The 15,845-nt window shown below is 49.2% G+C and overlaps 2 protein-coding genes across 2 annotated transcripts; both read right to left on the reverse strand.

Moving 5' to 3' along the window:
• Positions 1–93: 93 nt before the first annotated feature.
• LOC128726063 (synaptotagmin-5) lies at positions 94–15,108 on the reverse strand. Its single transcript, XM_053819845.1, has 6 exons — positions 15,014–15,108; positions 2,791–3,046; positions 2,519–2,700; positions 2,061–2,413; positions 1,856–1,976; positions 94–1,505 (listed from the first exon to the last, which is right to left on the reverse strand). The coding sequence occupies exons 2-6, from the start codon at positions 2,988–2,990 to the stop codon at positions 841–843; spliced, it is 1,521 nt and encodes a 506-aa protein (XP_053675820.1). The 5' UTR covers positions 2,991–3,046; positions 15,014–15,108; the 3' UTR covers positions 94–840.
• LOC128722635 (trypsin-1-like) lies at positions 9,676–10,685 on the reverse strand. Its single transcript, XM_053816310.1, is given in 3 exon segments — positions 9,676–10,426; positions 10,429–10,453; positions 10,539–10,685. Coding segments are annotated over 3 exon segments (894 nt in total). The 3' UTR covers positions 9,676–9,704.
• Positions 15,109–15,845: the final 737 nt, after the last annotated feature.

The raw sequence follows: 15,845 nt of genomic DNA on the forward strand, positions 1-15,845 counted from the left end.
GCACTGCCGCAGTATTATAAATTTCGAAATAAAAAGTAAAGCCTCATCGCTCGCTAAAGATAAAAATCGACGTATTAAATGTTTTCATTGGAATAGATACACAATATTTATTTGGTACATGATCACATCTACTAAATACACCTCTCTATATCTCTCTCTCTCTCTGTGGTTGTATAAATATGTTTCTTTTAATATGGTTCCCGCCATACTTCTTCCGGTGCTAAGTATCCTTATATACGCACTTGTTGATAGTCCTTCGTTACCAAACAGATTGGTGGCTCTTTGAATCGCTCTCACTGTATTGTTTATCTTCTTTCGGGCCTGATATATGTATGTATACATGTATATATAAATATTCAACATGTGTGTTGTAAAAAGGATGGTGCAGGTGGAGGCGCCACAGAAGCCAACATGATATGTGGCGCTCCAGAATCCGTGTGCTTCCAGGAAGGCGTTTAACGGTGCCGGAGAGTAAGAGTAAATAATGTCGTCAAATAGGGCATTCTTTGCAACACGAACATACGCAAATATCGTTGCAGCTCCGTCTAACACGGTGGCTTCTCGAACGTGGAACAGAAAACAATAATTGGTACACGTGGAAGGACGACCCGTTTCCATGTCTGTTTGCAAGTGTACATCGTAGCATTTATATCGTTTCTTGGGCGCAATCCAAAATTCAACCCGGTTCCGTGCTTTTGCTGCTAAAACCTGCATTTGTGGGATAGCAATAGAGCCCACGGAGTGGCCACGAGGATAGAGCACACGCGTGCTGTAAGTGTTTGAAGGATCGGTTAGCTATTATTCAGCCCACGTGCGTCGTGCGCTGTGTCCAACGACTTCTCACTTCTTCTTCGACGCTCCGTCCGATTTCAGCTTCAGCTCGCACAGCGATATCCACTGGGCCGTGGCGGCTCGAGTGCGGAACAGCTCGTCAAAGAACTTCCGGTTTTCCTGCCGGAACTCCGGCCCACTGCCAACCGTCGCCCGGCCGAGCGTTTCGTTCTTGCCCAGCAGGCTATCGTGCAGCACCTGGAACTCAATCGAGCAGTCCCGCAGCGTTTCACGACTGATGTCGAACGTCAGTGCCTCGTTGTAAACGGGCGCGGTCGTGTTGCGAGCTACCGTAGTCTTGCGCTTCTTGATTCGTCGTCCATCCGCATTGTACAGGCACACCTTCACGTACGGATCGGAGGAATTCCGCGTGCCGTCGATGACGCGTAGATTACGCGCCTTGATGATGACGACGGTTAGCTTCTCGGCCGCAGGCAGGTACGACAGCGACACCATCAGATCCCCCAGGTCCTGCTTGTTATCCTGCTCGCTGTACGGTAGCAACGGCCGCCAGATGTCTATCCGCTCGGCCAGACACACTTGCGCCAGCGGGAATTGCACGCCACCGATGCACACGTGGCGTGAGTACGCGTCAAAGTCGAACAGCAGTATTTCGAGAGTTCGTCGGCCGATGGTGGCCGAACGCACCTCGAATACAAAGTCCTCGTCGAATACTGAAATTGGAAAAGAGAATGAATTACCCTACCAAAAGCATCGTTTGAAAGAAAATTCGTTTCGCTTTCCCGCCAAAAAAAAATAGCTCCAATGATAAACCCACCCCAAAAAAGGACGAGAAAAAGGACATTAAGGAGACACCGTTAAAAGCAACGCCATGTGGTCGAGCAGGATTGGATCTCGTTTGAATTCTAATGCATAATTCAACCACAAATCCTTCATTCAGTACGAATGCTTTCGTAAAATGGCCTCTCGGCCTTAAACTGCCGACGCCATTGTTCGGCCATTTCGATCTCGTTGGTTTTTATGTTTATGTTAACGCAAGGTCCACTCGTTCCTGCCTACTCACCGGGGTTGAGTGTTTTCTTGTGAATTCTCGTTTGCCACATGTTGTTCCGATCCGGCAGTAGCCGTATCTTAGCGTACGGATCCGCCGTCCCACTAAAATCCTGCGGCTGCAAATCCTGGGCCTTTTGGGAGAAGAAAAAAAAACGTGTGTGGGTGTGCATGTGTGTGTTAGCGAAGAACCCATGGTCGGTTCCCGTCGCCATTACCTCGACGAGCTTCACGGTCAGAATTCCCGCGGCCGGATCGTAGCTCAACGTCAGATGAACCGCACCCCGGGCGTCCTCACCGGCCAGTTCATCCCTGCTGGCCGTACTGCACGTGCTAACCGAGTCGAGCATATCGATCCTTGCCGGGTCGGCCTTGGTCGCTCCCGCTGGACCACTACTGGCCGCTCCCGAAGCCGCCGACACCGTAGACGTGGTGGGTTTGGCCGGACTTGACGTAACGAGCACGACATGTTTGCCTGTGCTGGCGATGGCCACCGCACCACAGGGAGCTGCAATAACTGACCTACTGCTGCTGCACGCCGAGTCACCGCTGTCATCGCCCGTGGTCTCCTCTGGACGGATCGTGTCGAGCGCAGACCGGAAAGAAAGTAACGCGATGGGAACGATGGTAAATGGCGATGTAAACCATGGCGCACAGGACGATGGCACAGTCTTACCGTCCGACGTGTCAATCAACTGGCCCCGGCTGTCGCTCTTCCGGTACAGACCCTGCGAAGCCCAGAAGGGTGGATGGTCAGCTCTTGCAAGCGGACTGCCATTGACTCGCGTCAGATAACGAGACGTCCCGGCGACAGCGTCTACGTCATACGCAATCGGGCAGGTTATGTGTCCTTCGTGGCTTTAGCAAAGAGTGCGAAAACGAGTGACAGAAACAGGACATCGATAAAGCAACAGGAACAGACGGCTTTCGCACGAAGCGTCCTCTCACCTGCGAGCATCCTCGCGCTCCTTGGCCGATTCCAGGAGGTTCTTTTCGAACCAGTTGAGCCGGTAACGCTTCGAGCAGGTGATATAAATCAGTAAACCCAGCAAGGATACGACCAGGAACGAAACCGATCCGTAGATGGCTATCTGCGCCGGGTTCGCGCCCTCCTGCTGGTTAAACCAACTGACGAGTGAAGTCTTCATTGTGACAGAAGCAGCTTGCAAGCGTGTCCTTTCAATTAACTTATCGATTCACGGATCTGAGGAGTACATATGGACGTTGATTAGCTTGCTCGAATCAAAGGGCAAGTGTAGACAAGAGCCAGGAGCATGTCAAAGGTTGATCTATAGGTCATGTATTTTAGAAACTGGCTTATCGTTCGCTTTAACACCTTGCGTGCCAAGCGTTTTTTTAGGAAAGTGCACAAAATGCCACGATTCAAGCGATTCTTGCTCATACGTCAGAGCCTCGGTTGCACTGGCTCTAATTCTTAACGTTCTACGTTTGTGATGAATTTTTGGTTTTCTTTGCATTCATTCGTATTTTTATTCGGTCACAAATGCGATAAGTGAGAATAATAGCTGTTATAAATATTCAAAAATTGCATTTTAAAATGATGCGTTTTTGCCGTAACCCAAAAATGGGTGACATGGCGTTTTGTAAAAATTTACATCACCCACTTTTTGGGTGATGTAGCACTCAAGGTGTTAAACATGATCGAAACGTAGGGGAAAAATACATAAAAGCGAGACGAAATTCGATATACGTTGCCAAGGTAACATTGTGGTGTGAAATGTATTATCGTTTTCATCGAGTTGGCGAGGCGAGTTTGAGGCCCACGAGTAGATAACGTGGGCCATCTTCACCGAGTGAGTTCTCGGTATACTCTTTCATGTCATTGCAATGGCAGGATGAATTTCAATTCAACTCGAAGAATTTCATTTGGTTCCTCTTTTGTTTACGAGAGGAAATATGATCCATGCTTGCGATTCGAGGGAACATACTGGCTCGTGAAAGGGTCCTCGAATGTGCTGTGTCAACAGACGGCCTGAATTTTATCTCACAAGAGCGGGGAAAATTCCTACCATTCCGGCATGTATTTGCTATGATCGGTCGGATAAATGGAGCCATTCAAATTTTCTGCCATAAGAAGCTTTCGTACTATGAGCCATTAGTGCTCAACAAAAGACCGATTAACTCCACCAGAATACACGCATGTAGTGAATCTTATGAAAGGTGAAACAGCATAGATTTTTGTTCCGTGCAGCCATCGCGACATATCTTGCGTTCGATATATTTGATGTACAAGTTCAGAAATTTAATTATAAGCCACTACAGGATTACTTTTTCCGCTAAACTTTCCCAAAACCGTAATTACGTACTGTCTTTTCGCGGAACGACCAGCCAGCGGATGCTCGAGCTTCTTCCAACGTCACCGTTCAATATTTCATTCCCCCCGAGAGGCATAATTGAATCCAAAAGCATATTTCTAACGTGATCGGCATCGCTAATGATTTCATCCGGAGCTCAACTTTCGGTCCGGAATGCTTTAATGTGATCCTCCGTTCACGCCAAACCGCTGACGGACGCGTCCTGGTTGCGAAAACCCGGGAAATGGCAAGACCGAGAGGAATGTTTCACTGACCATTATCGCCTTTTTTTTTGCTTTCGCGCTCGTCGGGATGCCAGCCGGCATTGCAATGGTTAAGGCATTTTTCTTGCTCCCTTTCGCTTGGCTGTTTTTATTCACTTTACTTCCTTGTAGTGAACTTCCGTGCTGTTGCGTGTACGATGGCGTTCAGACCAGACCACACGACAACACATCATAGACATGGCACGAGCCGCATATAAGCCGCCAACATGGGCCGAATCCCAATTAGTGGGTTTGTATCGTAGGCATCAGTAAGTGGGCTGCAGGAAGAAAATTCATCTCGCTTTTCCTACTGCTCGTCCGTCCGCGTCCTTTTTATCGCGCTGCTGGTCCTAGAAAATGTTATCAAAGGACTTTAAGCTACGCGATCAACGGATGTAGCAACATGGAAAAATGTGTAGAATCACTTAAAAGATCCTTTTTGAATCGATATAGCTGGTGGTACTAAGAAACAGGCTTGATGTGTAATTTAGGCTTGATATTTTCTACACACAAGTAAGCAACTTCAAGAAAATTTTCCGGAATATTGTAAAATACATAATCTAATTGCATTCTGTATTTCTGGACACATTTTTCTCAAAGTAAAGTGAAGCCTAGTAAATACGATAAATTTCCACAACCAACCTAAACCTGCATAAAAAATCAATCAAGCGTTCAGTACACCGTCTAAAACTTTATCGACGTACCTGAATGCCGATATTGCATACCCACCGCGAACGGGCGCACGTTAAATTTTCCCTCCCAACGTAATTACCATTTTCCGTAGCCTGCAATATGCTACCGTGGCGTTGGACCTTTTTTTTTTTTTGCTCTCAGCTTTCCTCCATATACCATTAAACATCACTTAACCTTACGTTTACTGAGGGTGACTTTGCTGCCTCCTCGTAGCGTGCCATTTCCAGAGGCTGGTGGAGAAAAATTTTCTCAACACATTCGATTAAAAAGCAGGGCCAACAGGGGCTTACAAGTTGGTCCTGTTGCTCGACTGTTGCGAGAGCGCAACTTTTCGCATGCATTGGGTAGCGGATATGGTAAACGATACACACGCACAAACTGTACTAGCGTTGCTATACCCACTAGTTGATGAGTTGAATTATAGTAGGCTATTTCGTGAGAGAAAAAAAATCGATGCATTGTTACACACTTGTACATAACGCGTGCACGATTTGGCGCTAATGCTTTACATAGCACGTTGGGCCCATCCATTTGCGACCTTCTTGGGACATCTGCTGGTGATCTTTTCTGGCCAGAATTTATTATCACCGAAATTATCGCCAGTTTTGGGGGTGATTTATGGTGGAATTTTATTTCCTTCTCGATAAATAACGACCTTGGCCGGGGCGTCTAATGCATGGCTCAGCGGGAGAGCCAAAAGTGCGAAAAAAAAACATGTGAACCAAAGAAATCCAACAAGAAAATATTATATTACATTTCCCGATGTAAATCCTTCCTTCGTCCGATGAAATATCTCGACCGCATCCATCCGGGTCCTGCGGAGGTCCCAGTTGGTGGGCGCTTTGCTTCTCCAAGATGGAGTAGGGTCGTCTTGCTTTTTTTTACACTCCATCATATTTTTCGCACAAGCAAGAACGCGCTACGTGACGCCAAGGCAAAGGTTACTTGAGACATGTGACAGCACAATGCTGCCCGGTGGTCCTCCTCGGCCTTGCACCACTCGAAGCCCGGGCCAGCTGCTGCAGGATGTGTGTGCGCTTCGAAATGGTTTCTAGTGCTGGCGTGTGTTGGCGAGGCACGGTCCATCGCCTTGCGGTGAGAAAACATCATCCGGAGAAGCAAACAGTACATGGCTAAGCGCTCGCTGAAGCGCTGACACGCGCACGAGTGGCTGCAGTGGATGCACACAATCCTTGCGCTGCGTAACGATGGGTCGCAACAGCAACAACGCGAAGAAGAGGTTTTTCCACGGCTACGAGGAAGCCATTCGGCACAATATCTCATGGGTCGCGTATATCAGCAGCTGGAGGGTGTTGAGAGTGCCAGGGTTGATTTCTTCTGGGATAAAGCGAGGAAATCTTTTTGAGATTACTAAAGAAATTCACGAGCTTTTGTACCACGTTTCGGATAATCGAATTCAGATCCTAGGACACGACGGTACGAGCGATACGTCATCAAGCAATCAAGAGCAGCTGTTCCAACGAACATCGATACAATGAAGCTGGAAAAATCTTCTCTAAGAAGAATCATCTCAAACAACCAGCCGCAGCAAAGGAAAGTGGATTATTTCATCGAACTGAGAACGTACGAACAGTTTTATGTAATGCAATCGATAAAAAGCGATAACTATGACCCTTCCGAAGATTATCCCTTAGAAAGTGTCACTTTGTATACATTATTTGATGGATATGGTCCTCCACATTGTCGTCTGGCTCCGGTCCATAAATTGTTCCCGCAAGGCAAGGTTGCAGGGCTAGACGACAGCTACAAAACAGAAACACCTGTTACCTTCCTGAGCCGTCCTGACGCTAATCATAGCAAGCGCCGGTTTTACTGACAACTTGACAGATTGCCCCTGACACACGGGCCCACGGGTGCGCTTGGAAAAGGAAGCCCGTGCTAATGAAAACCATATGGTTGGTACCCTTGAGTGGGTGCTGATAATGGAATCACCCTGATAAGCAGCATTTTTAACAACATTGAGAAGCTGTCCGCCCTGTGTTACATTCGAGTTTGCGGTACGCAAACGAACAGATGGAGTAGTCCTTTGCAGAGTTGGAAAAACGATTCAAATGCAACCCGGGGCTTTCGAGCGCTGTGCAAATAAGCATTAGCATACAGTGTGCTGTACTCGCTGCACTCGAGGAAATCTGTTCCACACTGGAAAGTGTTTAATCTCCATCAGCACAAAAAAAGAGGAACACCCCACTATGTCCTTCTCGCGTGTGGCCGACAGCAAACCATTACATCCTTCGCTTTTCGCGCAATGGACGCTTTGGATCGTAGTGGCCATAAATATTTAATCCCATTTCTCATCCTCCAGCCAGGCTGGCGCCCTTTCCACCCGTTGGCCGGATGCTACGGTGCTCACCTTCCGTTCGCCGATTGTATACACGTCGAAATGATCAATTACATCGATAGCGCGAAGTCGTTAAAACGTTCGCCCGATCGTCGCCGCACGACACGCGGCAACGTGGAGGCGTTCCATTTCATCGTCCTGCGAGTGCCATTAATGCACCAGTGCGTTGCAACAGCAGCAGCAGCAGACTTCGATGGATCCTTCTGGCAGCTCCGGACGAGAGCAAACAATATGCTGGAAAGGAGGCGAATATGCGACCAATTTGCGACCCACTTTCAATACATTTTTACGATGAGCCACGTTCGCCACGGCGATGGTCCTTCCGTCGAGTATTGACCGTTACTACGAGCGATACTTTGCACACAAAACTCTCGTCCCTTCTAATGCACTTGCGTTTCCGATAGCCCGTCGCGTACGAAAATCGATGAAATAGTTGCACACTTCATGGGTTTCTGCACCACGCGCACAAGGACTAAAACACTTCACGCACGATTCGTCTCCCCAAAAAAAAGCTTCATCAAAGCAGGCGTAGGAAATTGCAAACGCAAGCACGAACTATCGCGCACGCGGAACGTAGCTTTTCAAGCACGGAAACCGTTTGGCCAGTCAGAGTGGCACTAATCGCGAACGTTACCACGCCACAGTCCGACTGAAACCGTAATGAGCCACACGGCCGTACTTGTTCTGGTGGACGCGACCACTCAAGCTTTTCCCCTGAATGAGCCCCAGGAGTCTGGAACTCACGCGTGGCACTCACGGAGCATGCGCTTCATCCAGCCACAAACGGGCAGGGTCTAAACGAGCCTCCTTGATGGCCATCGCCGGACTGGCTGCAGATCCTAAACAAAAACAAACCTCCAAGGAACAAGCGAGCGGCCGCGCCAATAACGCGCATCCCGGTGCGGATACACGTCCTGGGAACGGTAAGATTAAAGCTCCCGCCATGCTTGACGGTGGGGTGGGGTTGTCAGAAAATTAAGCTTCCGCGGAATTCCCCGGACGGGGAGTACGCATTGTGTTGGAGCGTCCTTTTTCGAGTGGAGTGGCCCACACAGCGGGCTTTTAATGCCGCACGCGAAATCATGATGGGGGTGGCGTGCTCTTGTACACGTGTATGTGTCTGTGTGTGCTCATTCCGCGTAATTCGCAGTTGAGCTTTTCACACAAATGCCAATCGAGTAGCGATTGGAAAGCCCTCGGGCAAGCGTTGGGGTGAACATCCGGTTAAGTTGCGGGTCGGTAATGGTTCAAATCAGGACGTTTGCGGTTTGTGGCGGTTTTGTTTGCGCCCCGGCTTGGGGTGGCTGCTCGTTTGAGGAAAAACTTTCGGAAGGCGACTTTGGGATTGCTGCTTGAAATTGGTTTCTCATCTCGATGCGACGGGTCGATTCGATTTGCATAGTGCGACCGGGGGAATTCAAAAGCCACAAACAATTATGATTAAAACGAGAAGTAAGTTTCATATTAATCCAAAACATAAATAGCAATAATTAGTGAAGTACAAATGCTGTTTAAAACGTTGAGAGAAGTTGTACGAATTAATTTAATATTTACGTCCAGAAGGCACCTCGAAAAACGTCATGTCTAACCTACGGGTGCCTGATTTCGACTGAGTTGCTTGAATAGCTTCCATCCAGCTGTCTGTAAAATTGAATTCTATCACATTTTTGTGTGCGTATTTATAGCATCCACCCCGCGAGTTTCGAGCGCAAAGATTGTATCACGAATAAAAGCATGAAGATAAATTCCATCATTTATTCAGCAGTCGGTACATAATTAATTTCTAAATTCACGATCCATCTCGAGCACGCCACTAGATGCTCGCTGGGCGAGTGTTTAGGAAAATCTCTGCTACAAATTTAACCCCTTAGTGAGCATTTCAAACAGCACTTCAAGCGGAAAACCCCGAGCAAAAGATCTGATGCAACAACGTTCGTCAAAGACATCCTGCCAATGCAACCATCTTCGATAACAATCCTTCAGGAAGAGATCCAATCAATCAAGCGGGTTTGTTTTAGCTTGCCTTCCTCCCTGGAACTGTGATTGACGGTTTGGGGGGACGAGTGAGGCCTTAACCTGTTGTAAAAATTAACATTAATTACCGTCCCATTCTTCAGCGTCCTTCGACTGTCACTCAACGTTGCTCGTGGCAGCAAAGGAGCGACATTTTCAATCGACTAACAAACACCCATTAGGCAATCCTTTTCCCGCTTTTTCTCATCGATATTTTCCTCACGCACACCAGCATGCCCCTCGGCACTGGGTCCGGATCCACCCCACGAACCGCGACACCCTCGCATACACCCCGGGGTAGTTCCGTTGGGCGCATTCGTTGCCCCACGACACAACACCCACGATCTGTTGACGCCCACTTTCGTCCTTTGCCAGCTGCAGTGGTCCCCCGCTATCCCCCTGGCAGGAATCTCGGCCCCCCTCGAGATACCCAGCACACAGCATTTTTGCGGTGATCTGAAACCGGAAGTATCCGGACCTGCGACACTGCTGGTTGGTCATGATGGGTACGGTCAACTGCTGCAGCAGTTCCGAAAGCTCGCCCGATTCCGTCGTACCCCAACCCGTCACTGTCCCCATGCGTCCTTCAAACGTCCCATCACTTTCCGGAAGGCAAATCGGCACGAGCCCATCTTCCGGTCGGATCGGTTCCTTCAACTGCAACAACGCCACGTCGTTGTTTTGCCGAAGCTGCTGGTAGCGATTGACGATGATGCGAGCCACCCGACGATGGATAGCGTCTTCAGCTACGGTGACGATGCTGGGACGGTGCAGGAACACCTCGAACCCGTTCGCATCCTGCCGCACCACACAATGAGCCGCCGTCAGGACGAAGCGATCGTTAATCAGGCTGCCACCGCAGGTGAACCGCTCCCGGTAAAATAACGCCACCATCCACGGGAACCGGGTGATGTCGGACTGGTTGCCACCGATCACGCGCAAACCCTCGGACGATCCGATTCCACAGGCTGCGGGAAAGGTCGAAGCGTCACACACACATACACGCTTTAGTGAACACTTTCAATATCCGGCCGGATGATACGCACCACAAACAGGACAATCTTCGGCGCCGGTCCGGGGCGGCAAGGACACCAGCAACAGCATCAGGACGCCGAGAGTGAACGGGCGAACGAATGAATCGAGTGGGTGCATTTTAATGCTTTTGTCGACAAACCGCAACGTGCGGATGCCCGGTTGCATCGCTACTGGGACGGAAAGTGCAGTTTCTCTTGCTGCTCTCGCGAATGGAATGCGATCTCGATGATCGAACACTGTGTGAGCTGAGCTCGGGCAGGTCGTGGGATGTGCAGATTTATTGCACAAACAAGCGGATTTGATGAATGCGTGGAACGGTGCCCTGGATGGTGGTGCAAATTGTTGGGCAACTTTTGTTTGGGTTATTTGCAAAAATAAGTCGCAAAATTATTTTTCCTAACATGATGATAGTTTTGAGTGGAATGTACTGAAAGGCGAACTGAATATGGATAATAAAATGAACAGATAATTTGAAAAAAAAAGGTTTGAAAGCACAAAACAGAGCGTTGAAATTTTGAAGAAAATCCGAAAATTAACAACATAAAAAACGTGTAAAAAATTCAATCACATTCTGGATTAAAGTAACGTATCAAACCGCTTGCACGGAAGTAGCAATAAGTGAAGAGATGAGTTTCCAAAACACGAACAAAACGAAAAGGCTACAACCCGAACAGTTCGCTTAACAACATTGACATCCCAACCCAAACCAAACCTTGGCAACAAGGAACAAAACGGAGTGCCCCAAACCAAGCGCCTGCTACGTACCAACGAGCGTTGTTTGACATCATCCCCCCGAGGGCAGAAGGTGAGTAAAAAACTTTTAATCCGCATCCACTTCCATAGTTCATCGGAACCAGTTTAACCTTCTCGGCGTGCTGGATGCCGTCGGTTGGAGTGGAGTCAGTGGAAAGTACCCCTTCCAGAGCTGCGGGTAAACAGCGAAAGCACAAAGAAAAAAGACATGCACTGGCTCGGGTTGGTTGCACCGGAGGTTGCACAGCGTCTTTTCTCTTGCACACCCTTCTACGGGGCAGCAAATGTTGTTTGGTGCGAAACTTCACAAAGTCATGGGGGAAAATTATGTGCCCCACGGGTGCAGGACAGTTTTGGTAGTGTCGTTTTGCGTGCACCATTGGCACGCACGTTACTACACTTTAGGGCGTTTCCATGGCAACCGAGATTCGAAAAGGGAGCGCTCGTGTGTGTGCTTTAGGGGTTAATAAAATACAACCACAAACGATCGCCCGTTAACTTGACGCCTTGGTGTTCTTTCCAACCAAAGCCATCAATCAACACCATCCACCGAGAAGTTGCCAGCTCATTAAATTAAGTGCATTTTCATCACGCCAAATTGTGGCTTAATCCGCGCGTTCCACAGCAAAACATAAAACACATTATCCCGGTCGATTACATCACGGAGCCCCTTTTTTTGGCAGCGCCTCTCGATGTAATCCTTTCGGTGTAGCCATTGTGCGAACCCGTTGGTTAGGGATGCTTCTTGTCCCAGCACGTGTATCCATCGCTAAATCCTCCGTCCGAGACGCGTTCGCACACTCTGGCAATACTGGCAACTCAATTAACATAAGTTCGCAACTAATTGGCGAAAAGTTCGTTTGTGCCGTGGCAGGGTGGCCGTGAATTTTAATGTTCCTTTCGCCGGTCAAACACGACCCCAGGGGAGGCCGAAAAGGACCACCAGACCAGCCGCTTCTCGGCAAGGATTACAAATGTCGCACCATTCATCAAACCGAAGGCGGCATCATTAGCGGAGACATTTTCCCAGGGCCCGCAGGAGGTGAAGCAAATTAAATTCAAACCCCTTTTCCTCGCCAGCGTTTAACCGCGTGCCACACGCCCCACAGGTAGCCGATTTTCCGGCGGTGTTTGGGAGGAAAACTCGACCCACCATACGAAACCCGATCCTTTGTAACGACGAGCCATCCTCGTGGTTACCGAGACGGATAAGCATCGCTGACAAGCGTCTTCCCACGAGAGGCTCACGGTTGGTTTGCTGCGTCCGCGCAGTTTGGAGAAATAAATTAATTTCTAGCCGCAGCGGCATGACCGAGAAGGTAACAAAAAAACGAACGATAAAAAGAAACCATCCGAGCGGCATCTGGTTACAGGTGGGGCGTGTTGGCTTTTTCTTTCGCTTCCGCTGTCGAGTGGGACCGCAATCAATATCAATATAATTTCGGGACCGCTCACAACAAGTCCACAGGGACGCCCGTGGTGACCTTTGGTGTGTCTGGAGCGTTGTGGTTCGAGATTTTCCAGGGGAAAAGTTACGACCCGAAGAAGAGAATGAACAGAAACGCCATACTTTATATTCAAATCAATGCCTCAAATTATCGCCCTTCAAAACCTCTCTCGTCGTCGAGCCTCTAAAAAACCGCTCACAGTTTAATCCTCCATGGCTTACTGTGACCGAAACGCGCATTAAACGTGCAGTTTAATTTGTCGAAAACCGAGGAAAGGAATACCTCATCCAAAAAGGAATAAAAAAAATCATGCTGCCAACATAAATGGCTTAGCAAAGTTTCTGCCTGGGCGAGTTGCCGAGTACATAAACAGGTCCCGCCGGTGAAATCCGAGCAAGTATATATTGTTTTCCCGGACGCACCGAGCGCGCTCGGGTTCGGTTGTCTTATCCTCCGGCTGCTGGTGCTGATTCCTTTCCTTCTTTTATGGCCCCAAAGATGCCCACCGGGTTGCGGCGAGGAGTAGCGCGAGGACGAGCAAGAAAAAAAATCTGATCAACCGCTCTCCTGGAAAAAGAAGGCCGGATGGTTCATGCCATGAATCTTAATGCCATTTGCCAGGCTGTTGCTGCCGCAAAGTGCCACCGACAGAGATGAAACCTCGGGATCGTATAAAACCGAAAAATGGCCCACGAGGGACACTTTCTGTTGGGAGAGCAGGGAGAGTGGTTCCTGGAGGAGCTGGAAATCGCTCCTTCCATCCGAAAAGGATTCCACCCCCAACCGGACGAAAGCAAACCGGGTGGAAATGATGTGAGAAGCAGGAAAAAAGGCACGCCAATTGCTAAGGAGTGACATTCCGGACAGTTAATGCGGTAGTTAGTGGCTGAAAAGATATTGGAGTTACGTCGGATGGCATCTAATGAAGGAGTGGGAGTCAAAAAAAACCGATGAATTGCACGATCGATATTCGTCTCCGGATCGAGCAGGATGAGCAGAATGATACGACGAGAAAATCATACGTGATGGGGTTTTAATAAAGAAAATTGAAAAGCGCTGGAACATCCTGGTTCGCATCCTGGAAGCCGTATATTGCCGAATATCCTTTTTCCGGGGTTATCTTTCAAACTTCCACCTCAATAACTCACACGGAAGAAAGCCGTAGTGAAAAAGCGGGTCTCAATGATTTGCTTATCATGGTTGGTGGTTCCGCTTGAAGCAAGGATGATTCGATGGAAAGGCAGACCATCATACACGGTGTGAAAGCAAAGGTTTTCCATAGCAGGAAACAACGATAAAAAGAAAAGAAAAGCACATGTACACATGCGGCCGGTGTGTGTATTCGGTACACAATCATAATGGACCCGCAGTGTGGTTGGGTGAAAAAGAAAAAGAGAGCACTAAAAAAAGGCACCCCACAAACAACACGGAGAAGGATGCAAATGAAATGCAAATATTTCGCTTAATGCCACCCGCCCAATAGCCGATAGCGAGCTATTGTAAGCTATCGCGCAAGCATGACCACAGAGTGTGAAAGATACACCGTACCCGGTGAGGACGGAGCAGCCAAAGCCATGCCGGGGCCACAAAAAGGTCAAAAACAATATGTTGCTCAAGCGAACAGCCATTGGCTGGTAGCGAGCTGCGAAGAAAACCCGGGTTCCATTTGCCATGCCAAACACGGGGAATTTCCCGTGCGCCACAAACGGAAAAGCACCCATTCGCTTATAACGAACGTCTTTGAGCGTGGCTCGGGAAAAAGGCTTCACGCTCGCTTGGAAGGGCGCTTTAAAACTTTTCAAATAAAAGCAATCCAAAGCGAGATGAGAAAGAGTGAGTGCGAGAAAGTGCGAAAGAATGCGGGGTTGAGGTGGCAATTTAGAATGGGAAAAGTGTGCTTTCCCTCGCTCGGGTGTCTCCCCTTTCAGGGGTGGAGTTTTTCCCACCCGATGAGCTTCATTTCAATATCCGCAAACGGACGAACGCGCACGTGTGTGCCTCTCGGGTGCCAACAAACGCCCGCAATCTTTCATTAGAACTAACAACCTTCACACGCTCTAATTGGACTCGCGTCCTTCCCGTCGGGGTTTCCTTTCCATTCCTTCCCAAAGTGTGGGCGCCCACTCGAAAGGACATGCGACGCGTGCCGATGAATATTTCCTCACTGCTCACACTTGCAACCAGTGACTCTCGAGATTGTCTCCGCTTCGTCGACGGTCCTTCAACAAGTGGCCGAACAAGTGGTTGCGAAGCGGAACGAATCCCGTCCTGTCCAAACGCTGTGTGTCCTACCTTGTTGTGTCCGTGTCCTGGCGGTAATGCGTCGTGACAGTAAAACACATATCACTCACGGACGGCGTTCCACTCGCGCACACTTCACTCGCGCGCGATTGTTTCACCGAAACTGCAGGGAGCAATGTATTATCATTCCCCGAAATGAAACCCTCCCGGTGGGGTCACCTGTTATCATGCTACCATGCCCGGTGCTCGAGGGCTAGCGTAAGAGCCGAAAATCGATAACCTTGTGCAGCTTCGTTCTCTTGCCTACTCTGGTATCCCGCACGCGCCTCACTTGCGCCAAAGGTACGCCAAAGGTGCGCTGGATACGGGTCCGGCACCAATTTCCACCTTGGCGCGGAGAGGATCGGCACGCCACTGATAGTACGGTGCCATTTTCCCCTCGGGGCGAGCGCGGGATTCATCGTTGTGTGGCACTCACGTGCGTCACTCACGTGCGCCACTCTCAAACCGACTGGGCGCCTCCATCACGCAAGCTTTGACAGGTGAACGTGGTCGGTGATCGCACGCTCGCGCTGTCTGATTGGCGTGATCGATAATTTATGGCCGTGTCCGGTTTGCGCGCGCGATTCCCAGTGGAATTGCGAACGAGTGGGACATTTACGTGCAGCTTTAGCCTCCCGGAAGCCGGAACACGCGACCATTTATCCGATGGGCGGTTTTGTCGGGGGGTGAAAGTTTTTCGGGCGCCATTACGCTTGATGGATGCTGTCTGAGATGTAGATTGATTGGTGGCTTCGGAGAGGGAGTGAGCCAGGTTGGTAATAACTCCAATGATGGTTTGCGTGCGGCGATAAGGCACAAGTACGCTGGAATGAACTTCTCC

This window comes from Anopheles nili, chromosome 3, assembly GCF_943737925.1.
Source record: "Anopheles nili chromosome 3, idAnoNiliSN_F5_01, whole genome shotgun sequence".
NCBI classification, from domain to species: domain Eukaryota; kingdom Metazoa; phylum Arthropoda; class Insecta; order Diptera; family Culicidae; genus Anopheles; species Anopheles nili.